This window comes from Chamaea fasciata, unplaced genomic scaffold (genome assembly GCF_029207755.1).
Source record: "Chamaea fasciata isolate MVZ Bird 193981 ecotype frontalis unplaced genomic scaffold, bChaFas1.0.hap1 SCAF_6, whole genome shotgun sequence".
NCBI classification, from domain to species: domain Eukaryota; kingdom Metazoa; phylum Chordata; class Aves; order Passeriformes; family Sylviidae; genus Chamaea; species Chamaea fasciata.
This window is the reverse complement of record NW_027094091.1, coordinates 7,911,254-7,933,648: the sequence shown is the minus strand read 5'-3', so window position 1 is coordinate 7,933,648 and position 22,395 is coordinate 7,911,254. Positions and strand designations below refer to the sequence as shown.

Genomic DNA, 22,395 nt, shown 5'->3' with positions numbered 1-22,395 from the left:
GTCACTTGGGTGCAGATCTGGGTGCAATTTCAGGCCTCTCCCCTCTTGCAGGGTGTCTTAAGCTATGATTAAGGACTAAATTGCAACTGGGCAGCCATCCCTGGCTGAGAACCCCAAGATTTGGGGAGGCAGCTGTTAAGGGCAGTGGGGTCCAATGAACATAACATCTGCATCTATGAAAGGGGAAGCTGATCATGGGGTCAAATGGGATCGGGAAGTTTCTCACTGCTACCCCCAGAGACGTCCTGCACCACTGCCAGTGTAAAGCCATCCTTTGGGGAAAGGTTATTTGTGAGGAAGCTGTTGCTTAAAAAATAGGTATTTTGCTGGTTTGGCTCTTAATGAAGGGTGAATGATGGCCTCATGAAACATCATTCCTGGACCCCACCTCCCAGCTACTCAATCCATGCAAGTAGAACTGCTAGCATCAAAAACATCCAAGTGCTGTGTTTTTTACATCATTCTCAGCTAAGTTATTTTCCTCACCCCTGTTAATTGGGACGGGGCAGCCTCAGCCCCCACCCTGGAGGAGGCACAGGTCCCTCCTCTCCTGCAGGGTTTTGGTGGGATGGAAGGAGGTGGCATGGGGCCAGCTGTGCCAGAGGGAGCCAAGGAAAAGGCTGCCTGGGTGCCAGCAAGGCAGCTTGCAGCCCAGGCCAAGCTTCCCACTCTTCCCGCACGTTCTGCAACAGCCCAAGCTGAATCACTTCACAGAATTTACTTTTACCCTGTTAAATGCCACTAAACCTTCAAATTAATCCTCCCAATACAGGACTTCCTTTGATGTCAAAGGGGGAATTTTTTGATGGCAAAGGGGGATTTTTTCCCCCTGGTATAATTATTCCTATTTTTCTTCCCCCTTTTTTAGGCACAAGAGATTCCTGCCAGATGCATGACTTGTGGAGGCAGCTCCCACACAAGGTATTTATATATTTATATGTATATGATGAGAACGTGGTATTGAAAGACCTGAAGTTTCAGGCAAAAGATAAAGGGAATTTCCCACTTCCTACTTGTTACAGTGGAAGTTGCCTGGCAAGAGTCTGAAGCAGGACTAGGACCAAAAGCTGTGAGATACAGCACAGGAAAGTAGCTCTTTAAGATAAGCATGTCCAGGGAAAATATCTGCTATTTAACACTATCACAGAGCAAGTTTCAATGCCTGGGAACCATCCCTGGCACTGCTCCAATCACAGGGATGGGTAAAGTGAATCCGCTCCACTCTGCATGTGTTTCCTACTGAGCATCTTGGGTGCTATGGCGATTGCTGAGCTGAACATCCCAGCACAGAGCCAGAATCACTGGATAAAGCTCAAGAAGCAGACAGCTGTGGGTAGTGCTAAGGCAGCTTTCTGTAACAGCCAGTAATGATGGAACAGCCAGGTTTACTCAGAGTTTCAATTAGTTGTTATGATTTATTAAGAAAATGGGGATACAACTGCAGTGCTCTTCACTGAAAATATTATGAAATTGTCCATATAATCCAACTCTTTACTGAAAATGTTATGAGATAGCCCATGTAATTCAACAGGGAAGTGCATTCTTGCTCATGAATCATTGCATGGAGACTCCCAGCATAAGACAGGGCTTTTCTGGGAGTGGAGAATGAGCCCTGGGAGACATTGTCCAGCTGTGCTCAGTAGTCAGGTCTATGTGACTACCTGCCCAGTGATCCCCCAATGCCCTGGGGTACAGACTGACCCGCCTGTGCCTCCCACTGCTGTGCCACAGCTTCAATCTGGCCCCGGAGCACCTGTGCCCAGTCCTGTCCCTGCTCCAGGGGAGTGGACCTGGTCTCCATTGCTGTCAGGGCAGTGATTTCAGGGGGGATCTGTGGAACGAGGCCAGCTCGGAGAAGGGCATCCTGAAATTTGGCTGCAGAGGCTGGAGCCAAGCAACACCGGGGGATGCTGGAAAGGAAAGAGAAGCAAAGAAAATTAATGGTGTAAGCAAGCTGGGAGCTGGAGATGCTGCAGGAGCAAGGGGACAGTGATGCTCCAGTCCCTAATGTTGCATGACCATGGCTCTCCCTACCTGTGTGGCTGTGAGTAGTGGTAGTGAGCAGCCACGGCAGAGTGGGGGCACAGCAGGTACTGGTTCTCCTCCCAGCAGCGTCGCATGGCTCTCACAATGTCCTGGTCAGAGGCTGAGCACGACCCCAGGGTCTGGGAGAGCTGTGGGGAAACAGGGAGGTTTTCACAGGGCACCACCACCCAACGTGTTCCCAGCTGGGTTCGTGCCACAGGCACTCAGCAAAGCAGGTGGAAATCAGGAGGCTGGAGGATGGGCTCCCCCAGAGACCTGAAGGAAAAGAGGTTGTTGCTGCAGCTAGGGGATGAGGCACAGCTGGAAAAAACCACAGGGATGGAGTGTGGACACGGGGTTTCCATCCACAGGTGCTGCGAGCATGACTAGGCAGGAGCCAGGCCTGAGCTCCTCACCTCTGCACTGCTATTTCCATGCTCTGAGGGAGTTCCTGAGGACTTGTAAAATCCACCTCAGTGTAACAGCTCTTCTTACTTTTAATAATAAATTTGCTTAGTTGCTGCAGCACAAGCAGGAATGGGACTGAGCAAAGGCTGCTCTGTGAGGGAGAGCACATCAAAAATTGGACAGGAAAAAGCAGGAATTTGCACCTGGCCCTCTCACAACTCAGATCTTTGGTTTTCTCTTGTACCTCTCTGCTTTGTGTTTGTGCTCCTCTTTGCTGTAAAAGCAAGGCTGAATTGTACCAAACTCCACAGACCCACTCCCAAACATCCAATTTGTGTCAGCATCCACTGTATGATGCCTCAGTGCATGGTCCAGGATGGACCAAATTCGCATGCTACCAAAATAACTGCAGGCAATTTTTAAGTTAGTTTGGTGAAGAAGAAAGAGTATTCTTTAAAAAAAAACATAAAAAGGGGGTTTTAGTATCTCCATGCACACACATTGATACAAAACTTCTGTTCTGGCCTCACAGTTAAATTTTTGGTTGCATACTCTCCACGACAATTTTTTTTATTCTGAAAATGAATTTGGAATACCTGGTAGCAATAATCTCCTTACACACACACACACACACACACAGAGGCACAGTGTTGTGTGGGTGAGAAACTGACCTTTCTGTGCAAATCGTCTGGCAGCTTCAGCCTTTTTGAGATGTTGAATTGCTCCATCAGAGTTTTTATCAGGCAGCTGTCAGAGCCCGAGAGCAGCCAGAGGATCCTCTCCACATTGTAAGGCTCCTGGGATAACAAGGCAAAGGTGAGGAAATTCAAACGGGGGGGAAACATCTCTGTAGATTCTCTTATGTCTCTCATTAGGGCTGAGGTCCTACCACTGTGTTTTTCTTGGTGGAAGCCAGGGTGGGCTTTTTGTCTTCTGTTTGCTCACCTACATCCCAAGACAAGTCTTTGGGAACACAATGTCTTTTGAACCTCTGACCTGTCAGAGCAGTCAGATTAAAACAGAAAATGAAGGGATGACTGATGAATCAACAGCATGACCACATCTGTGCCATCGCTATGAGGAGCCCAGGCTAATAACACACTATGTATTGGAGAACCAGAAATATCCAGCTGTTTACTCAGGGTTGCAGATGCTGCTGTGAGTCATCCAGCTCCTGCGTGACTTAATGAGACACCCAGCTCGCTGCAGGGCTGGCTGATAATGTCCATGAATTTATAGAGTACATATAGGGCCTGAGTGGCCTGTATGGCTGTGTAGCAATCAGCATTGCAACACTGCAGTAGAAGTCTGTGCAAGACCATACAGGAGGGTCCCAAACCAACTTCTCTGCCCTGCCTCATTCCTGCACATTTGCAAACACCAAGAAATATTCATCCAGGTGGTTTGGCTGAGATACTTTGAAGGGACAGACAGGATAAGGGGCATCAATTAACAAAGTCCTCATCTCACCTCCTGGGTTCAAGTGCTGGATTTGGATAAATTTCATAACTTTTAGCAGCTGACAGTGCCTGTCCCCTTTTGTCACTTCATCCTGTCCTACCCTGTCGACTCATCAGGACTTACTCAGCCTTTTGTGTCCTTATCTGGGTGTCTTATGGCCCCAGTTCTGTTCTCCATCTTCCCACCATCGTCTCCCAGAGCCTCTAGCCTCTAATCTTCAGTCTAGTGTGGGTGTAGCCTGCCCTTTGCTCTAGGCTGTCCCCTGTTTTAGGCTGTCTTGAGAAGATACAGGTCAGTGTGCCTAGACTTCCATGACCTGCTCCTGGAGGTGCCTCCAACACTGCCCTGACACCCTTTCTCCTGTCCTTCTTTCTGCTGTTCCCACATCCTTCTCACATTTCCCCTTCACCCTCCATTCCTACCAGCCTTATGGTTTCCACTACAGAACACTGTGTTGACACCAGTAAGTTGAACTGGGCCAGGACACTGGTACAAGTACCAGCCTTACCATCTAAGTAAGGCTTTTGCTTGTCCCACACTACCAGAGCGCTCCCGGAGAATGTTGGGGCCTAGTTTGGAGGCCAGGTCATGCTGGGAACAAATTTTTGGAGTGTTGATATGAGCTGCGTGGTTCTTCCTGACCTCAGAGACAGAGAAAAGCCCCTGCTTGGCTGCAAGGACACAGCATCTGTTGGGATTGTCCTGGGATAGCTCCTTACAAGGCTCATCCACACCAGACTTTCTGCTTCACCTTCAACTCTTCAGGCAATATCTAACAGGAAAGTTTTCTCTGCTTTACCTTAGTCTGCAGAAGCAGCAACCTAAAGAGGCTGTGCATTCTCCATTTTTGAAGGTTTCCAACACCCAAATGGACAAACCCCTGAGCAATCCCACCTGACCTCAAAGCTGAACCTGCTTTAAACAAGTCCCAAACAGAGACCTCCTGAATCCCCTTCCAGAATTAATCTCTTAGCTCTCTTTAGCTATGGAAATATTTGCATGGATGCTCCAGATACTCCCGTGCAGCTGTGGAGGGGGATGTGCAGAAGGATTCACTCCTCTAGCTCCTCAGGAATGTCAGGAAATCTCCTCATCTCACTCTCTGCCCCCAAGATCCCAAAGTCTGGCACGTGCTGACCAGTGCCACTGAAGGGAGATGGGCTGAGAGAGGAGTCCAGTTACCCTTGGACCTCTGAGGAGCCCCACAAGTTCCTGGCTCAGGGGGAAAGCCAAGCTGCAGAGCACAGCCTGGTGATAGGGACACAGGGACTTAGTGACTGTAAAGCAAGGCAGTCCCCCCAGACTCCCAGGTTTTCCCACTGTGTTTAAACAGTTTTTGGAAAATCCAGGTAGCTTAAGGCCACAGAGATACAACACCAAGGGTTTCCCACTTTGATCACTCGTTTGGAAGCAGATCCAATCCCTGGGGATGCCAGGGTGGGAATGAAAGGGGAGGTATGTGCTTTCAGGTGTTTGGTTTCTGTACCTCCATGACTTTTCTTTCCAAGGTCTTTCCCTGCCTGCTGGAACTTGTTTTGCTCTGAGCAAGCTGCAGGCGGCCATGAACAAGGCAATTCTTATGGACTTCTTTACCTCCTTCCTGGTCTCTCATCCTGCTCTTTGTGGAGCTTTTCAGAAACAAAACCCTTGAGACATGATGGCATTTTTAGTTCTCACATGTTGTGGAAATGTCCCTGTCTTGCTAAGCTTGCATGGAATGAATGCCTGGAAACCCAGCACTCAACAACGAGGATCAGAAAGTCAAGCCCTGAAAAGTGAGGGAAGAAGGTGTTTGATCCATCTCAGCTCAGCAGTCTGTAGCATAAATGGTCCCACCTCCTCATGCACCACTGAGTGGCAGAATTTTACAGGTAGACCAGAGTACAAGATTAGAAAAAAACCAATAACAATATTTTCTATTTTCGCATTTTGGCCAGTTCACTACATACTTGGATATCCATGGCTGATGCTAATGTAGCCTTCACACTCTCTGCCAGTGAGAAATCCCCATGTTGAACAGTCCTGTGAATGATGTCATTGCTGTTCACCACAGTAATAAGTCGAATTGGGAGACCCATTTTCTGGGCAATACAGCCAGCTAGGGAAAAAAAGTGAAAAAAAATGCATGAGTGCTTGATGAAGAAACATTTGAAAGAGATTTAGCAAAGAAGTCATCATACAAATTGATGGAGCATCTTGTTCAAAAGCAGACACAAATGATATTCCCTAGTGGACTCCGAGATACCTGACTTCAGCGGTTTGGTAGGGCACAGATTATAAAATCCAGGGATGCAACATTCCACCTGCCATTGAACAAAGACCTTGGCTCATCTCCACGTTTGCTGGTGGATAGGCAGGGGCCTGAGAGTTCAGGCAGCTGCCAGGCTGAAGATTTGGGGCTTTTGCCTCTCTGATGGGCAGACTGGAAGAACAGTGAATATATAAAATCCTTTATTGCTTTCATAAGACACTTCTACACCTATTTTGCGACTGAGGCAATCAAGGACTCTCATTTAGAAGGCCAAATTATGCAATTAAGAGTGGTTCTCCTGACCATGCACTACCACGCAAACCAGAGAGGACCAGGCAGGACTCCACACCTCTGTTAATGTCTCACTTAAGAAACCAGAGCCACAGCATTTTCCCACTTTTCTGCATCAAACACATTCTGTCCTCTCTTAATGTGCTCATCCTCAAGATAGTTACAGCCATCATCAAAGGGTGGTTTGGGTTTTTCTGCACCTTGCAAATCATCAGTGACACCTAAATTGAGTAATAACCATATATGAGTAATAAAATATAAGTGGTTCTGAAGAAATCCTACCAGAGAGTGGGTGTTTTAATAAATAGCAATACCCAGTATCTGCAAAGTACTTTTGGTCCATAGATCACAGCATTCTCTCTCTCTTATCTAACCCATCTTTTTTTCCCTTTACCCGTGATATTTCCTCCTCCTCCTGTTGGCACAACAATTTCCACCATTGGCAGTGGGGTGGCATCCAGGGATGGGATGCACTGAAAGTAAGCATAGAAGTAGTGAGCAATCTGCACCATAATCCTGGACCAGTTGACGGAATTCAAGCTCATCAGGTGGTATTTTCCAGCAAAATCGACATCAGCAAACAGTTCCTTGATTGGCTCATCAATTTCATCGCTGTTCCCATGAGCTGTTAAAAGGAGAAAGGAAAGATTAGATCTGCCAGCAGCAGTGCATCAGGCACGAGGTATTTCTGCTCAGAAGTAGGGTTGGTCTCAAGCCCTGGGGTTTGCTGTGGCCAGGAGTGTCCCAAGATGCCCGTCTGCCCTGGGGGCTGTGTGAACCAGGGCCTGAGTGGCACCCTGTGGATGTCAGGTGGTTTCTGCAGACACAGCACTCTGGGCTCTTGCTGCTACCAAATATAAACTTGCTAGGAAAGCAAATGCCAAGTCCCCTTGTGAGATGTCAGGGTGAGACCTGGCTGAGCAGAGGAGTCCATGGGGACTCAAGCAGCTCAAGCACCCAGTGGTGATGCCAATCCATGGGGACAGCATCGTGGTAGGGGGTGAATCACCCATGAAGGCAGGAGGACAGAGGGAAGGGGTGACTCCAAATCCTTTTAGAGACAGAAAACAGTGCTGAATTTAGTTCATCCACACACCAACCACCTGCATGAAGGCGGCTCTGATCTATGGCCAGGAGAAAAGCAAGCCTTAAACTGCTTGTTTGTCAAACTGGGGATGTTGTCTCATGTTAGCCAGATGTCTGGGCATGGTGATAGCAATGACCCAGCTGGCTGCAGCTGCTAAAGCTGCAAATCCCACTGAGCTGCCTCCTCAGACTTTTAGGCTCAAGGCTTTGACACAGTAGGACTACAATGTGGACAATCCAAACAGCAGTGCCAACCAGCAAAGACATGGACATTGTCTTCAATGACAGTGGTCATCTGAAGTTCCTGTATCTGAGTGCAGAGCCCCTTGGGCAGCAGAACGAAGATGTCCACATTCTTCTGCCCTCTCACGCTCTCGATGGCCGAGCTCCCCGTGTCCCCCGAAGTCCCTGTTCCAAAGTGAGGAAACACCAAGAAAGGCAAGAAATTGCTGCATCAATCAAACCTGCATCACTGCACTTTAGGAAAAAGATGCAGAGAAGCTCCACGAGATGCTTTTGGCCAGAACAGCCACTTTGGCATTGCCTGGAGATTACAAGGCAATACCATCCTGGGGCATCTTTGGGGAAGGCTGTAGGATGATGGCTCTCAAGGTAAAGGTTTGCCCAAGAACCTTACCTCCAAGGAGTCATACTCACCCACCAGAATATTGACATGCTTCTGCTTTTTCTCCAAGAAATACTGTAAAAACTGTCCTGTGCAGGACAAGGACAAGTCCTTAAATGCATACGTAACACCATGCCAGAGCTCCAAAATGTTCAGCCCATCTTTCAGCCTGGACAGATGTACAACATTCTTGTGTCTGAATCTGCTGAAGGCCCTGTCGATCAGCCCTAGAGGGAAAATGGTTAAGTAGCCTGTTAGAGGAGTGTTTTTCTGACCCACGGATTCCTGCATCTGTGCTCTTCGTGCTCCTAGGTACCTTTCTGCACAACCAAAGGCTCTCAGTTGCTGGTGCGGTGACAGATGTCCAACAAGTTATTTGTAGTTATTAGCAATGAACTAGGCCAGTTTCATGGTGTTTGATAACTCTGTTCTAAGTAATCCCAGGGGACATGCCATACAATCAGAATATTGCATTAAAACTTAAAACACCGGAAACCCGAGTTTAGTACCAATGTGCCGTTTAAACAGGGGTTGCAGCTGCCCTCTGGTGGAAAAGATAGCTCATAAGCGTTAAAAAACATTAAAAAACAGATGTTAAGGCAAGTGTGAAGCAGTAGGAAACCCTGGAGGGAGCAGGGCCACAACATCAACTTGTTGCTGTCACCAGAACCACTATTTATACACAGGGGACACCTTTTCCACTAGTGCCAGCAAGGTGACAGAGGAGAACAGGCTACAGAAAGGAGCAGGCAATGGTGCAGCAGGCTCCTTCCTCTCGGGGGCTGTGAAGAGGATGGGGGAAAGGCAGGCAGGTGCTTCAGAACCCCCCAAATCCTCATGCACATCTCTGCGAGCAGCTCCCTGCTCAGCTCACCATTGAGAGCGTTCCGTGGGACCAGCTTGGCTGGGACGAAGAGGGAGCACAGCTCCTTCACCAGCTCAGGGTAGGAGAGGCTGCTCCACCTTCGCAGGGTGTCCCTGTCCAGCGAGGGGATGTGCTGGGGCATGAAGAGGCCCCCATCGGGTGCATAGCCAGAGAAAAGGGCTCCCTCGAAGTCCACGGGCCTCGTGCCTCCCCGTGTGCTGACGTACTCCATGGCTGCTGGGGAGGCACCACAGTCACTGCCAGCAACCCAAAGCACCCCCACAGCAGGAACAGGCCCTCATGCCAAAACAACTCCCTCTAAAACTTCCCTGCGGGCAGACAGGACTCCCCGGGGAACAAACCACCTCCTCCGACAGGAAGCTGGAGCCCCACTTTTCCTCCCGCCCTGCCCAGGGAGACACTTCCCGCCTCAGGAAAAGCCCTGACGGCGCAGAAGTAGCTGCAGAAGCACGTCATGTCCCGCTGTGGGCTGTTTGCAAAAGCTGAGGCTTTAAATTTAATTAAAAAAAAAAATAAAAATCACTACGCTTTTAGAGCAGGCTGATTTTGTCCAAAAGGGTTAAACTAAGGACAGAATTTGACGCAGTGTAGGAAGGGCTGAGCTAAATCCCCCGGACTGGCGCAAATCCCACCGAGCGGCCGCCGGCGCGGGGCCTTGTCTCCCCCTGCCCTGGGACGCCTCGGCCGTGCCCACCTCAGGCCCTCGGGCCCACGCTGAGGCCCCTCAGCGCGGCTCCACAACGCAGGGAAGCGCACAAGCAAACTGCGGCCGCCGATTCCAGCCCGGCCGCCCTTTGCACTTGTGCTCACGGAAAACTTGTCCCCGCCGCCAGCCGCCGCTGTTCCCGGTGCCGCGGCGCAGCCGGCAGCAAGCCTGGGAATGGGAGTGCGTGGGAGAGATGGAACTCAGCTGCTCCTGCCGGTGCCAAGAGTCGGGACAAGGGGCGGCAGGTGCCAGCTGCAGCTAGGGGGAAATCTGGTTAAATATTAGGAGAGAGCTTTTAACCTGAGAGTGATCAGGCACAGGGCATGAAGACCTTGTGGTCGTAACCCTGGAGGCACCGCGATTTCGACTGTGGAAAGCTGGAGACACCCGATTAAACCGTGAATTTGGATTTAAATTTGAGGTTGAAGCTGCTTAAAGAAGGGTTTGGGTCAGGAAACCCCAGAAGTCCCTTGCAAGCACAGACAGTCTTCAGCTCGGCTCAGCCTCTCAACAGCCCTGTCACATCAACGGGGAAAGTCAGGCGCAGGAGAGAGGAGACAAGGGAGGGGTTGTGCAAAAATCCAGTTCTTGGCAGGGAAGGGCTGTGCATTCTTTTGCTGCTTTTTATTTTAACATAAGCAGAGTTTTTTGAAGGGCAGGGTCAGCACAGGACCGGTGGCTGTACAAACCCAGGACACAGCTCAGTGCTGGAGAAAGCAGAAGGCCTTTAGCCCAGGCAGGCAGGAGCAGAGGTACAAAGGATGGCTGATAACAGCCTGCTATGAGCCACGGAGCCCACGTCTGCAGCCAGAGACACATCACCAGGCAAAGCACTGGAGTCTGACCCTAAATACATTGCCTCTCTCTCTCATTATTCTTATGGTTCTAACTGATGCAATGAGAAAAATCTCTGGTAGAGAGTGGTCCAGTCACTGCCCTGGGCACTGATGTGGAGAACAAATTTTCTACACCAAACACCCCAAAGACTCTTTCTTCAGGCTCTTCGGGTAGAGGCAGTAGGTAAATTTCAGGCTCTGGACAGAGCTGCCTGTGATGGTGTTGCTCAAGGTTGAACAGGGCAGCTGTAGCAGAGCTGGAAGCAAACAGAAGCTTTTTAATAATATATTGAGCTCATACAGTGGGCCAGAGTAGAACACACCTCTAGGAAATCAGCTAGGAAGGGATCTACTTATCTATAATTATATAAATTGTATTACCAACCAGCCTGCATCTCCCCACCATCTCTGTGCTCAGTATTCTGCATGACATTGCAAAGATGAAGCCTGAGCCACCCAAACCCCCTGTGGCCCCACAGTCCTCCCTGTACCTGTAGTCACCAGATCCTCTTGGCCCGCTGGCATGTAGTGGGGTGCTCACCCTGTAATGGAGGTCTGTCCCCATCCAGATCTTTCCAGAAGGTTCTGTTCTGGATAAAAGAGCAAGGCTGGACCTTGTTCTTCAGGGGTTGGTCAGGCTTAAATCGATGGTGAAACCTCCCCATCACCATCCCTGGAGTCACTGGAAGCTCCCAGGTTTTCTTGGATGCTGAGGGGAGTGGCTGATATTCCAAAACAGTCTCAGGTCCCCAACATGCTCCAGTGGTAGCTGACACACACAAAAAAATGCAAATAGTATCTCTGGACAAAACAGTGGAATATTATAAATAAAGGAACTAACAAAAGCTGCAGGATATGTGATTTGCCTCCTCTGTTCTAACCTCTTCCCTTTCCCATGATGGTGTGCCAAGATGAATTCAGGATTTTCCCTCCTTGCCCATGAGGAGGCAGAGCACGCTTGGGGCTCAGCTCAAATTCAGGCTAGAACAAGGACAGGATCAAATCCATAGGAAGAACTGCACAAGCTGATAGTTTTTATTACTGATGCAAGTATTTAGTATCACCAGTGTACATCTTTGCAAGTGTCACCCAGCACACTTCAATGAGATCTCACCTATTCTCACCAGCATGGGACCTTATGCCTCTGGGAATTCACTTACCATATATCTAATTCTTTTAATGTGTGTTTTAGCTCTGTCTGTGTGTGTGTGAAATGACTTCATTAATGCATCCAATTTTTTTTTCCAAGTGAAGAGCTTACAATGAGATTGATGATTCCTTCAGCATTACATCCCTCTGGGATGCAGGAGCCCTGAAAAAAAAAATTAATTACACCAAGATACCTACTGCTCTGCATCTGCAAAGAGGCTGTTGCCACAGCTCTGCCCTGGTTCTATCAGCAGTGATAACCCTCATTAACAAGGTCAGTGGTTAATGCTGGGGTGCAGGGACTGCTGATGTGGCAGTCACATGTAAGCACAGAACACAGCCTGGGACACAAAATAGGATGACAGTGCCATTTACTTGGAGAGGTTTTCCTGTGCTCAGCCCTATGATTTCCATGCACTTAAGTTTAGAGTAGCATTTCGTTTTGGGTGGAGCTCTGAGCAACCTGGTCTAGTGAAAGGTGTCCCTGCCCATGGCAGGGGAGTTGGAACCAGTTTATCTTTTAGGTCCCTTCCAACCCAAACCATTCTGTGATTCCATGATTCACTCTATGATTCTTTAATATTATTTTGAATTTTTAAGAAAAGGAGGGGAGGAGTGTGCCCATGCTGCCTGTCAGGACTCAACCACTGCAGCAGCAGATGAAGGGCTGGAAAATGTAATAGCCTCTAATTAACATGGTTTTACTCAGTGCCTTCATATTCCTGCTGGGATTTGCAATTCCACTCTGCCCGCTACTGAGCAGTTCGTGGTCTCTGGACCTGTATTTGTAAACCCCAGCTAAGGCACTATCAGACTTTACTTTTTTTTTTTTTTTTTTTTTTTTAATGCATTATTTTTCATCCCTCCAGGTGGAATTTCCTCAGCCTCTCCACCTTCCAAAGGCATCCCAAAGCGTGGTGAGGACTGAGGAAGCTGAAAGACATGTATAACAGGAAAAATTCAAATTTTTTTCCTGCGCAAATCCCCTTAAAATTTCATGTCTCAGCCTCGAGCGTTGCAGCACTCAAAGACAAGCACAGCAAAACTCTCAGCTTCGTGTTTGCTGAGCAGCTTTTTCATCCTCTCCAGCAAAGTGGGCCCCTCTGCATGTCCCAAGCACAAGAGGCACGCTGGGTCGGGGTCCCCGGCAGAGCATCCCAGGAGCGCCGTGGACCAGCGGCTCTGTCGGAGCCACCGGTAAATCCCAGATCACTAGATGGCGGCAGTGCTTTGTGTCCAGGCATCCTGGAGGCGATGCATTTCTCTTTCCCTTGTCCCATGCAGCTTTTTCCACCCTCCCACGGCTCCCTCCACACTCCACTCAACAAAAGCCGGGAAACACCTCTCCAAAGTTTTGGAGCTGAAGAAAAGGAAGCACGGTCGGTGATCCGTGGTAGGTAGGTTGGATACAAAGCTGATGCAGGAGCACATTGGGGTGGGAAAGAGGTTCCTCATGTTCACTCATCTTCTCCCCAAAGAATCCCATCCTGGGATTTTATCACCTTCTTTTCAGCAAGATCTCTCCTGTCCCCAGTGAGACGCTCAGAAATAGGCACACAGAGAGGACCCTAACTCTCATCAAGAGAGAGATCCAAATTTAATTTTAAAAGTATCACATAACCCTGAGCAGCACAAAAATGTCCCTGTATCTCCCCGTCCTCTCTCTGTCCACAAGCTGTCTGGGGTCTGAAAACCACACACAAACAAAAGCTTTCAGACATGTAAGTGACCCAGACAACACCAGGCAGGCCTAGAAAAGCGGTGACCAGGATATTTGGGATTTTGCAATGCCATTTACTACTCTGCACAGAGTACCTCCCCGTGGCTGAGAAAAATTATAATTATAGGAGCTTATCACTGCGGGGTTGTTGAAGTTGTGTCCCCTGCCCTCTCATGTACAGAAGTGTGAACATTCACAGAGAAAACAGGGAGGTTCCAGGTAAAAACTACAAGGCTCTGGCCAGAAATCAAAGTATTTCAGTTCTGCCTTCTCAGAGGTAGATCCACACCTTAGTCAGGCTCAGAATCTATACCAGGAAAGGGGCTAAGGAAGTTTGCAGAATGTCCGCAGCTGTGCAGGCAAACATGCATGCAGAATTATTTCTTTGAGCCTCATGTCAAGGTGATATAAGACAGAAATGTATGACTGTAAATAAATGAAAATATACAAAGCTGCATCTTTGTTATGGCAAAGGTGGCTTTTCCCCTCACTTTCTAAATCTAATCTAAATTGCCAGTATCTCAGCTGACGTGAGGCAGAACTTCCACATGGATCCTGAACCTCCTCTCACCTGCAAATGTGCTTATACAGACTTTTCCACCTCTGGTGATTTTGCAGGGCAAGGAGCTGCCAGCACATCGGCCCTTTCACCACACCTGGGTGCAATGCTCTTTTCTCAGAACAAGGTGTTTCACAACCAGGTCAAAGACGTCTCTATTGCTGTTTGGGTCTTATAGGCCAAAGTGCAGGACCCACTCATAAACACAGAGCAGAAAGGGAGCTCAAGGAATTGTGCAGTCCTGGCATCCCTAGTGGGATATTGGGGAAACTGTTACCTGGAGAAGTTTGTGCAATCTGGTTCTACTATGCTGAAGTTTACATTGTACCCCTGAGCCACATTTTTTTATCAGAATCTGGAATCCCATAGCATATGGACTCTACAATCCCCAGTTAGGGAGTGGACAAGGAAGATGCTTTATCACCTTCTCCTGGTGAGTTTGGGAAAGTCAGGCTCCATAATGTGTTAAATGAGGACACCTGTACTCAGGGAGGCATTTTTACTGTAAAAACACAACAGGACCAAGTGGAACATGGAGAGTGGCAATCCTGGGCTTTGTCCACAGCTCTGGTTATGCTGGTACTGTGGTTGTTCCCCATGGAGCACCTCTGTGGTCCTGAACCTGGTGAAAACTCAGTTGCTGTCAGACTCCATGCAATTCTCTGCCCTCCTGGCATGTGTGTCCTGCCTCAGCACTGACCCTCTGGCTGGTGCCTCACTCTTGGCTTATTGCTTTCCCCAGCCAAGGAGCACTGTCTGCTAGGAAAAATCTTGGGGGTTATTGCTTGGACTTTGCTTCATTTTATATAGAGATTGTGGTTATATATTTGTCTCAGGGAGAGACAGGAACAGGCTACTCCCCATGCTTGTCTGGCCCCAAGATGCTCTCCTTGGCTAATCAGCTGCAACCCTCTGTGAGGAGTGCTGAGTGAGCCACTGTGCTTGATAAATCAGGATGAAGATGAGCACAGCTGGACAGGTGAGTACTGGCCCACAGTGACAGCCAGGTGTCCCTCCAGGACTGGAGTTCACCTGTGGGCACTTGGAGACTGCTGCTCTTTCCATGTCAACACGCCAGTCTCCTGCACTTGCTCAGATGAAGGTTTCCTTTTCCCCACTGTGTCTCAGGGGCTCTTCATGTGCCTGGATCAGAGGGAGACATTTGCACTGCAGATGTGTGGTGGGGTCAGATACACCATTGGTTAAATCTTCACTGGCTCTGCTTTGGGGGGTCTCTTCCAGACCTTCCTCACTCAAGAACATTGACTGCTAATGACTCTATTTCTTTCCCAACATTTTCTTTTCTTGCCCTGGCACAAACTAGCTCCATAAGCATTAAGCACCATTTTCAGTCCTTTACCCTGACTCCACGAGCTTGGCTGTGGGTGGAGGGCAGCCTCATCCCACCAAAGGCCAAGCTGCAAGGACAATACAAATCCTCTTAAGGCATAAATGGAGGGGTCCCTGTGCCTGGAGAGAGGCCACAGTGCTACACCACAGATGTTGGAGGCAAGAGAATGGGAAGTGGGTGGCAGAGCCAGCAGCTTTATTCCTACTCTAATGCAAGATCCCAGCAGCAAAGTCCAACTCTTCTAAAAGCTCTGCTCCCTAGGTGATCATTGATAAGCAGAGCTAAGACTCTCGTGCTACCAGTGATAGAGCTGCCTTGACCTTGAAGAAGCAATATGAACCCTTTGCTCCCTTTGGTACCTTTGCAATAAGATGACAAGGGCTGAGGGCTGCCCTTCTCTGACTATCAGCATCAATGGAAAACTTTATCAAGCAGCAGCTCTCTGCACAAGCTACTGCTTTTGGCATTCTAATCAGGGCTCTGATAATGACATATCTAATCTAAACCTATATGAAATGGCACTTGCACATCTGCAGCTTGGAAGTTACAGCTTGGAGGCTGTAATCTCAGCAGACTGCCAAGGCCAATTTAAAAAGAGAAAAATCTGGGAAAGGTGCTATATTTAATCTCAGTGCTGTCTTGGTAACACAGCACAAAAACCAAGAGGGATGGAGAGCTCAGGGCAGCAGCAGCATCTTCTCCATCCCATCCAACATTTCAAAGCAATACAGCCATGTGGCCTGATGAAGAAATCTTTGTTCCTCAAGGTTCAAAATAATCATATCAGAGATGTGAAAACCTGGCAGCAGACCAAGTTTCCTGGTTAAAGGGCAGCAGAAATAAAATTACCCAACAATACTATAGGTTGAGACAGAAGGGAACCCACCTGAGGATCTGTGACTGGCAAGCTTGTGACCATACTTTTTTTAAAAATGGCTAGGGGTTTTAGGATGTTCAACTGGACCTGCACTAGAAAACTCCAGGACTGAATCATCAAAGGTCCTGGCTTGTAGGTTTTCACATTTAGGCCAAGAAAATCCTAGTGTAGAGCCCAGCCCTGGCTTCCCAAAGCGCCGAGGTGCTGGGCTCACTGAAGTCTGGGGAATGAATCCCTGGTGGGAGAGATAAGAGAAGCAAGTGAGGTGACAGAGGAGAGACCCATGAAGACATTCCCAGACCTCCACAAGGCTGCCAGGGACCCTCCCCTGGGCTACAGGAAAGTGCCTCTCCCCATACACTGCTTTGGCTGTAAAGTAATTTTTGTAGTTCAGAACTTAAGAGTTTCAGTTTGAACTGGAGGAGCCAGAGAGATATTTATTTCTGTAAGAGCCTTAAACCTCAAAATCAGGACATAATGTCCAACTCATCAAGAAGAAGTGAGGTAGGAGGGTGCCTTCCCAGACACTGAGTGAAAGTGAGAGCTGAGTTCGGGAATCCCAGGGAAGGGTTGAGGGGATGTCATAAAAGGGGATGCAACTGCTCCACAGGCAGCTACAGAGGAGACAGAGCCAAACTCTTCTTGATTATGGAAGATGTTATAACATGAGGCACCAGCCACAAATTGCATTTTAGGAGATTTGGGTTGAACACCTCTCCTTCAAGAGCTGGGTCTTGGAGACCCAGGATGAGTGCCCAGGAAGACAGAAAAGTTGGGGGTTAAAATCTGGACAAAACCATGGCTGATCCGCTGGTGATATTCTTGCCTGAGAAGTTCTGCATGTTCCTATCTCTAATTCAGGTGCAAAAAGCAAAAATAAGACAGTTCAGTCTTTTTTTGTTTGTTTGTTTGTTTTTTCCTGACAAGCTTCTAAGAGCCTCTGCTTTATTTTTGAAGCAACTTAAAGACAGAAGTACCTGCGGGGTTCCCTCAAGATGTAGCTTCCTCAATAATTTTTGAGAATGATCCATGCCTTTTCTCTTTATACAAACCAGATTCATATTTTAGGGTATGGGTTTACTTTAATCAAACTATCAATTCACATGGCCTCATGTTAATACAAATAGAGTGCATTTTCTTGGCCCTGGAAAGTTAAAATTATATCATATGTTAAAAGATGGCATATTCTATTGGGGACGTACAAGTATTCTGAACTTTGCTATTGAGATTACGTTTATCTCACCTGCCATTTGCTCAGCAGGTCTGGCTAGATAATAATTACCTTAGCCAAATTTCATTCAATAAGCATTTCTCCTTTCTTTAATACAAATTGCATTTCTTTCCTAAGGAAAATAAAAGAATGTTGAGCCCAACAGAACACAAGGAGGTTTTATTTTTGTTCATTGATCAAAAAATCAGTTGGTCACATCTCCAAAATTTCTAATACTGATCCATAGTCCTCATTTAAGCACCAGCAAATCAGGACCACAGATATGTTATAGCTAATCACAATAGCCTGAGGAGGAGAGGATACCTACAGAAAACGACTTGGGTTCCAAATGGGGTGAATTCCCTCATGAGTTGTCCATTTCTGTGAATGGAAAAATTTTTGCCCAGTTACCAAGAGAGTTCTGAACAATTATATTCCCCTTTTAACATTTGATGAGTGACATCCAGCCCTTAGGACCTTAGTCTCCATGGACACTGTGGGCCTGGGAACTCTGCAGTTTTTTCCTAATCTCTCTCCCCATCGTGCAAAGAGAGGGGGCCTGAATTGCCTGGAGGAACAGCCAGAGGTCCAGGCCATGAAAATGTGGGAGGCACACTTGTGCTTCCAGGAGGCTCATGACCAGAGAACATTGGCTGACAGGAGGCAGGGGTCTTCCAGCTCAGGCTGCTGCCAGGACACAGCAAAAGAGGTCAGTCACCACTGTCCCCATGAAGAGGACACTGAAAAGGGACATGTCAGCACAGCCCCAGGTGCCACGGGGCTATTCACCTGAGGCAGGCATAAAAATGAAATGCAGGTCCTAACACGACATCATTCCTGAGGGGATAAAATGGAAAAAAAAGCAAAAAAGCTGTATGGAGAAATTGCTGAGTCAAGCCACCCCTTCATGAATGTTCTCTGAACCTGCCTGCCTCCATCCATGGTGCACAGGGATGATGTCCCTACGGATTTTCCTCCCTCCCTGCCAACTTCATCCACTGTCTGTCCCAGCAGCCAAGGTTTTCCCTCTCTTTCCTCATCTGGCAGACACTGCCTGTACTGATTAACCAGAAACTGAGGCTCACTACTGCAGCACAGAGAGCAGGGCTGAGGCAGCAGCAGCCACACAGACAGCAGCAGAAGGCTCTGACAGCATCTCCAAATGGGGAGGAGATCGGTCTTTTTCATTCTTATCCATGATTTCCCTTCAAAGAAAAGGACAAAGATGTCAGCTGAAGAAGGAATGTGGCAGGAAGAAGGAATTCATTGAGGCAAGAAGCCAAGCCTGGCAGTCCAGACCCAGAGGATAGATGCTCAGATGCCATGAAGCAATCTGGGACTCTCAACCAAAGGGACAGGACTGGAAGAGGAGCCTGGCTTGGAGTCCTGCTTTAGAGGGAGGCTGCTGCTGGCCCTTCTTCTGATGTGGCACTTGGGAGAATTGCAGCTCCAAGGGCTGGAGTTCTTCTTCAGTACACGAGTGACTGTGGCTCCTGTGGGGAAAGGAGATGGACACGGTTTGGTAGATCACTAATGGCACCAGCTCTCTATCCCCACAGGACCATAGAGGTGGAGCCTGATTCCAGCTGCAGTCTTCAGGAGGGCCAGTGCAAGGCCAGGAGTTGATTTGGAGTCTTTTTCTTAGAGGACAGCGATGGGTTTGTGCTGCTGCTACATCTGGGTTACACCAAACCCCGCCAGCACAGGTCTGTGAGCGAGTCAGTCCCTGCCAAGTGTGTAGCCCCTGTTCTGCCAGTGCTAGAGACCTACCATGCACACACCAGTGAGGAGAATCCCCCCAGTGTCAGCTCCAGGGGACACACAGTCACCACATTCTCCTCCTCCAGACACGTGCTCCCAGACCACAAACTCATTAGATGATTTGGCTCGTTCCTCTGATAATGAGCCTTTTTGCACAGCTATTATTTTTTTCATCATTTGTTTATGGATGCCACATTGCAACCTCCATAAATGTATTTTATAGGGTTTTCCCTGCCCCCACGTTGTAAATTGCAGTCTGTGAAATGTAGAGCAATTTATCACTGACCATTGCCCAGTTTTACGTTAATGTTTGCCCATAACACGCCCATAAACCAATTACATCATCTTACCTCTGAACGATTTTTAAGGCAGAAGGATGATATAAAACCAAGCTCTGCTAACCAGCACGGCACCTTCTCTTGTGTTAGGAGCACAGAGAACCTTTCCACCATGAGCTTCACTGGAAAATACGAGCTCCAGTCCCAGGAAAACTTTGAGCCCTTTATGAGAGCCATTGGTAAGTGCCTGTGTGTGCTCTGTGCTGCTTTGTCTCTGCATATCCCACTGATTGCTGGCAGCCAACTGTGCTGATGTGCTGATAATGTAGATTGAGACATCTGTGAGATTTCCTATTTCTGTCTGTCACCTTGTAATTCTTGGGATTTTAAACGTCTTTGGTGGGGATGTGATCTCAGCAGAGAAAGCATCTCCCTGGCTGGGGCTGGGAGTCAAGAGATGATGGGTGAAGTTTTTATGGCTTGCGGGAAGTCAGCCCTGGCAGGTTCTGCAGCCACTGGCCAGTGTGGCTGAGTGCTGCACGCATGTGATAAGACAGCAGGACCTTGGTGGCTTAGGAGCACTGCAGATCTGCTCCATCAGGCTGTGTAATTCGAGGGCAAGCAGGACATTGCTCAGCCACTGTGCTGCGATGCTGCAAAGCCTCACATCTCGCCATTCATCAGAAGAGTTGGTGTTGTTTAAATGCAAAATGTTGAATGGTTCTGATAGACTTCCACTTGTGTCTGTGACAGGGAATGTGGTCCTGCCGGGATCCAGGGGGCTTTGTACTATTTCTGTACAGTTATGTGCCAGAAGGGCTCTATCTGTCAGGTCACCTTCAGGCTTTGGGAGAAGATTTTATAAGCTGGTTCTGAGGAACCCTGAATCACATCAAAAAACCCACTTTGTTCCTTTATTCTGTCTTGATTTAATGCATTTTTCCTTGCCTGTCAGTGAAGGAAGGAAAGCAGGATTTATTCTTAGACAGAGAGGTGATGTTTCTGCTCCCACTCAGGTCAGCAAGACACGGGACATGTCTAGTTCCCACCCAAAACTCAGCATGATAGTATTAATCTTCCTCCCCAGCGGACTCAGGGACATATGGCTGTTGGGGAAGCATCTTTATTGAAAGGTTTTTCATCACTAGAATAGATATTTTCCCAACTGTAGGCCCCCAAATCCTGCTACATTGATTTGTTCAGCGGCAGCAATCTGCCCACACATGGCTCCACCATTCACTCAATGTCTCTTGCTCCTGGGCAGGGCTCCCTGAGGAACAGATCCAGAAGGGCAAGGACCTCAAGAGCGTCTCAGAAATTGTTCAGGATGGGAAAAAGTTCACGATGACTGTGACCACTGGCTCCAAAGTGATCAAAAACCAGTTCACCATCGGGGAGGAGAGTGAGATAGAGCTGATGAATGGACAGAAAGTGAAGGTGAGTGAGCAGCCCCTCCCCTGCCAGGGCCGTGGGGGCTCAGGGACATTAAATTTCCTTTCCAGCCATTTCCTCTGAGCAAAGGGACTGACCGTACCCCAGATATTAATTAATGTATTGCACTTCCTGCAGAAGAAGCCTTGCTTTTCTGTATCTATTTTAACAGTCACTTTGGAAAACACTGGAAGCCACTCTTTTAATATCCTATTTGGAAAAGGGGAATAGAGATGTTTTGGTAAAAAATTTTTGGCAGGAAGAGTTCTGAAAGATTAGAGGTGGAAAAAGATTGACTTTGTGACAGCTCAGGTGGCTCTGCAGTCTCCTCCTGCTGCAGCAGGGGAAGGAAAAAATGCAGGGGTCGAGGTGGTCTCCAGCAATAACATGAACACTTCTGTGTTCCACCAGGTTGTGGTGCAGATGGAGGGTAACAACAAACTGGTTGCAGAGGCGAAAGGAATGAAATCCGTCACCGAGCTCAACGGAGACACCATTACCTACGTAAGTGTAGAAGGGCAATGGCTGGAATTACAGAGCTGCCTCCAGGGGCCTGGCCCTAGGAAGCTACAGAGGCACTGGGAGGTGCTGGAGCAGAGCACATGCTTGCACACCGGCTCTGCAGCCAGAAACTGAAGGCAGTTTCTCATTAGAGTATGATCCAGAAAGTACTTTTTAAGACCCCAGTTTAGGCCCAGCTGATTAAAGTTTTGGGTAATGAGGGCATGTTCTCACCCACCATGAGGAACAGGTATGTGCCAGGGCTTGGCACTCTTAGAGAAGAAAGGTGAGGCAAACTGATCCCAGCTGAGGGATGCCCTACCTGGTTGGGGTATTCATGAAGAAATCCAAAGCTTTAAAAATTCAGCTTACAAGAGATAGACTGGGGACCAGTCCTGTTTTGATTTGCAAGACCAGATCCTAAGTACAGTTTGGAGCAAAATACCATGATGATCCTTATGTGTGCCTTCTAACTTGAGATATTCAACAATTCTACAAATTCATAAAAAGCTAACACTTTCCATTTCTTTTTCAGACAATGACCATGGGTGACATCACCCTCAAGAGAGTCAGCAAGAGGATCTAGACATCTTACACATGCCAGTATTTTACCATGTAAAATGTGTCCATTAAAATGAAATTTTTATTGAAGCCTCTTTGTTGTTATCAGCTTCTTCACCGCCACTATAAACAGACACAAGCCTTCAAAGCTCATGGAAGCAATGGTAGAAATTGGGGAACAAAGTGAGCTAAGGGTGTGCTCATGTTGGGAAATGGAGTTGAGGCAGGGCACAGGCTGATGAGTTCTTCCAGCCATTTCCTCCGGACAGGTGCCAGCATCCTGCTGGGAATGCCCCCGTGGGTGCTGCACCCATGGCTGATCTGGGCTGGGGAGCACAGGGCAGGAAAAGGACTCTGTTCCCTTTCCTTACAGACATGGCCAAAGAGATCAGAGTGCCCAGCAGGGCCAAAGAATTTGGGGT

The 22,395-nt window shown here is 48.1% G+C and overlaps 2 protein-coding genes across 4 annotated transcripts; one reads left to right on the top strand and one right to left on the bottom strand.

Moving 5' to 3' along the window:
- Nucleotides 1-1,240: 1,240 nt before the first annotated feature.
- Nucleotides 1,241-9,980, bottom strand: THNSL2 (threonine synthase like 2). Of its 3 annotated transcripts, none has more exons than XM_066185379.1 (9): nt 9,728-9,980; nt 9,022-9,249; nt 8,180-8,374; nt 7,778-7,930; nt 6,831-7,061; nt 5,844-5,992; nt 3,105-3,230; nt 2,035-2,174; nt 1,241-1,910 (listed from the first exon to the last, which is right to left on the bottom strand). In XM_066185379.1, exons 2-9 carry the CDS (start codon nt 9,242-9,244, stop codon nt 1,658-1,660), a joined length of 1,470 nt encoding a protein of 489 aa, XP_066041476.1. In that variant the 5' UTR covers nt 9,245-9,249; nt 9,728-9,980; the 3' UTR covers nt 1,241-1,657. The 3 variants fall into 3 exon arrangements, with proteins under 3 accessions (XP_066041476.1, XP_066041475.1, XP_066041477.1); XM_066185378.1 differs by having other exon boundaries at nt 9,022-9,246; XM_066185380.1 differs by lacking the exon at nt 9,728-9,980 and having other exon boundaries at nt 9,022-9,351.
- A 9,615-nt stretch (nt 9,981-19,595) lies between these two features.
- On the top strand, nt 19,596-22,063 carry LOC136290926 (fatty acid-binding protein, liver-like). Its single transcript, XM_066185375.1, has 4 exons — nt 19,596-19,719; nt 20,745-20,917; nt 21,323-21,415; nt 21,948-22,063. Exons 1-4 carry the CDS (start codon nt 19,653-19,655, stop codon nt 21,996-21,998), a joined length of 384 nt encoding a protein of 127 aa, XP_066041472.1. The 5' UTR covers nt 19,596-19,652; the 3' UTR covers nt 21,999-22,063.
- Nucleotides 22,064-22,395: the final 332 nt, after the last annotated feature.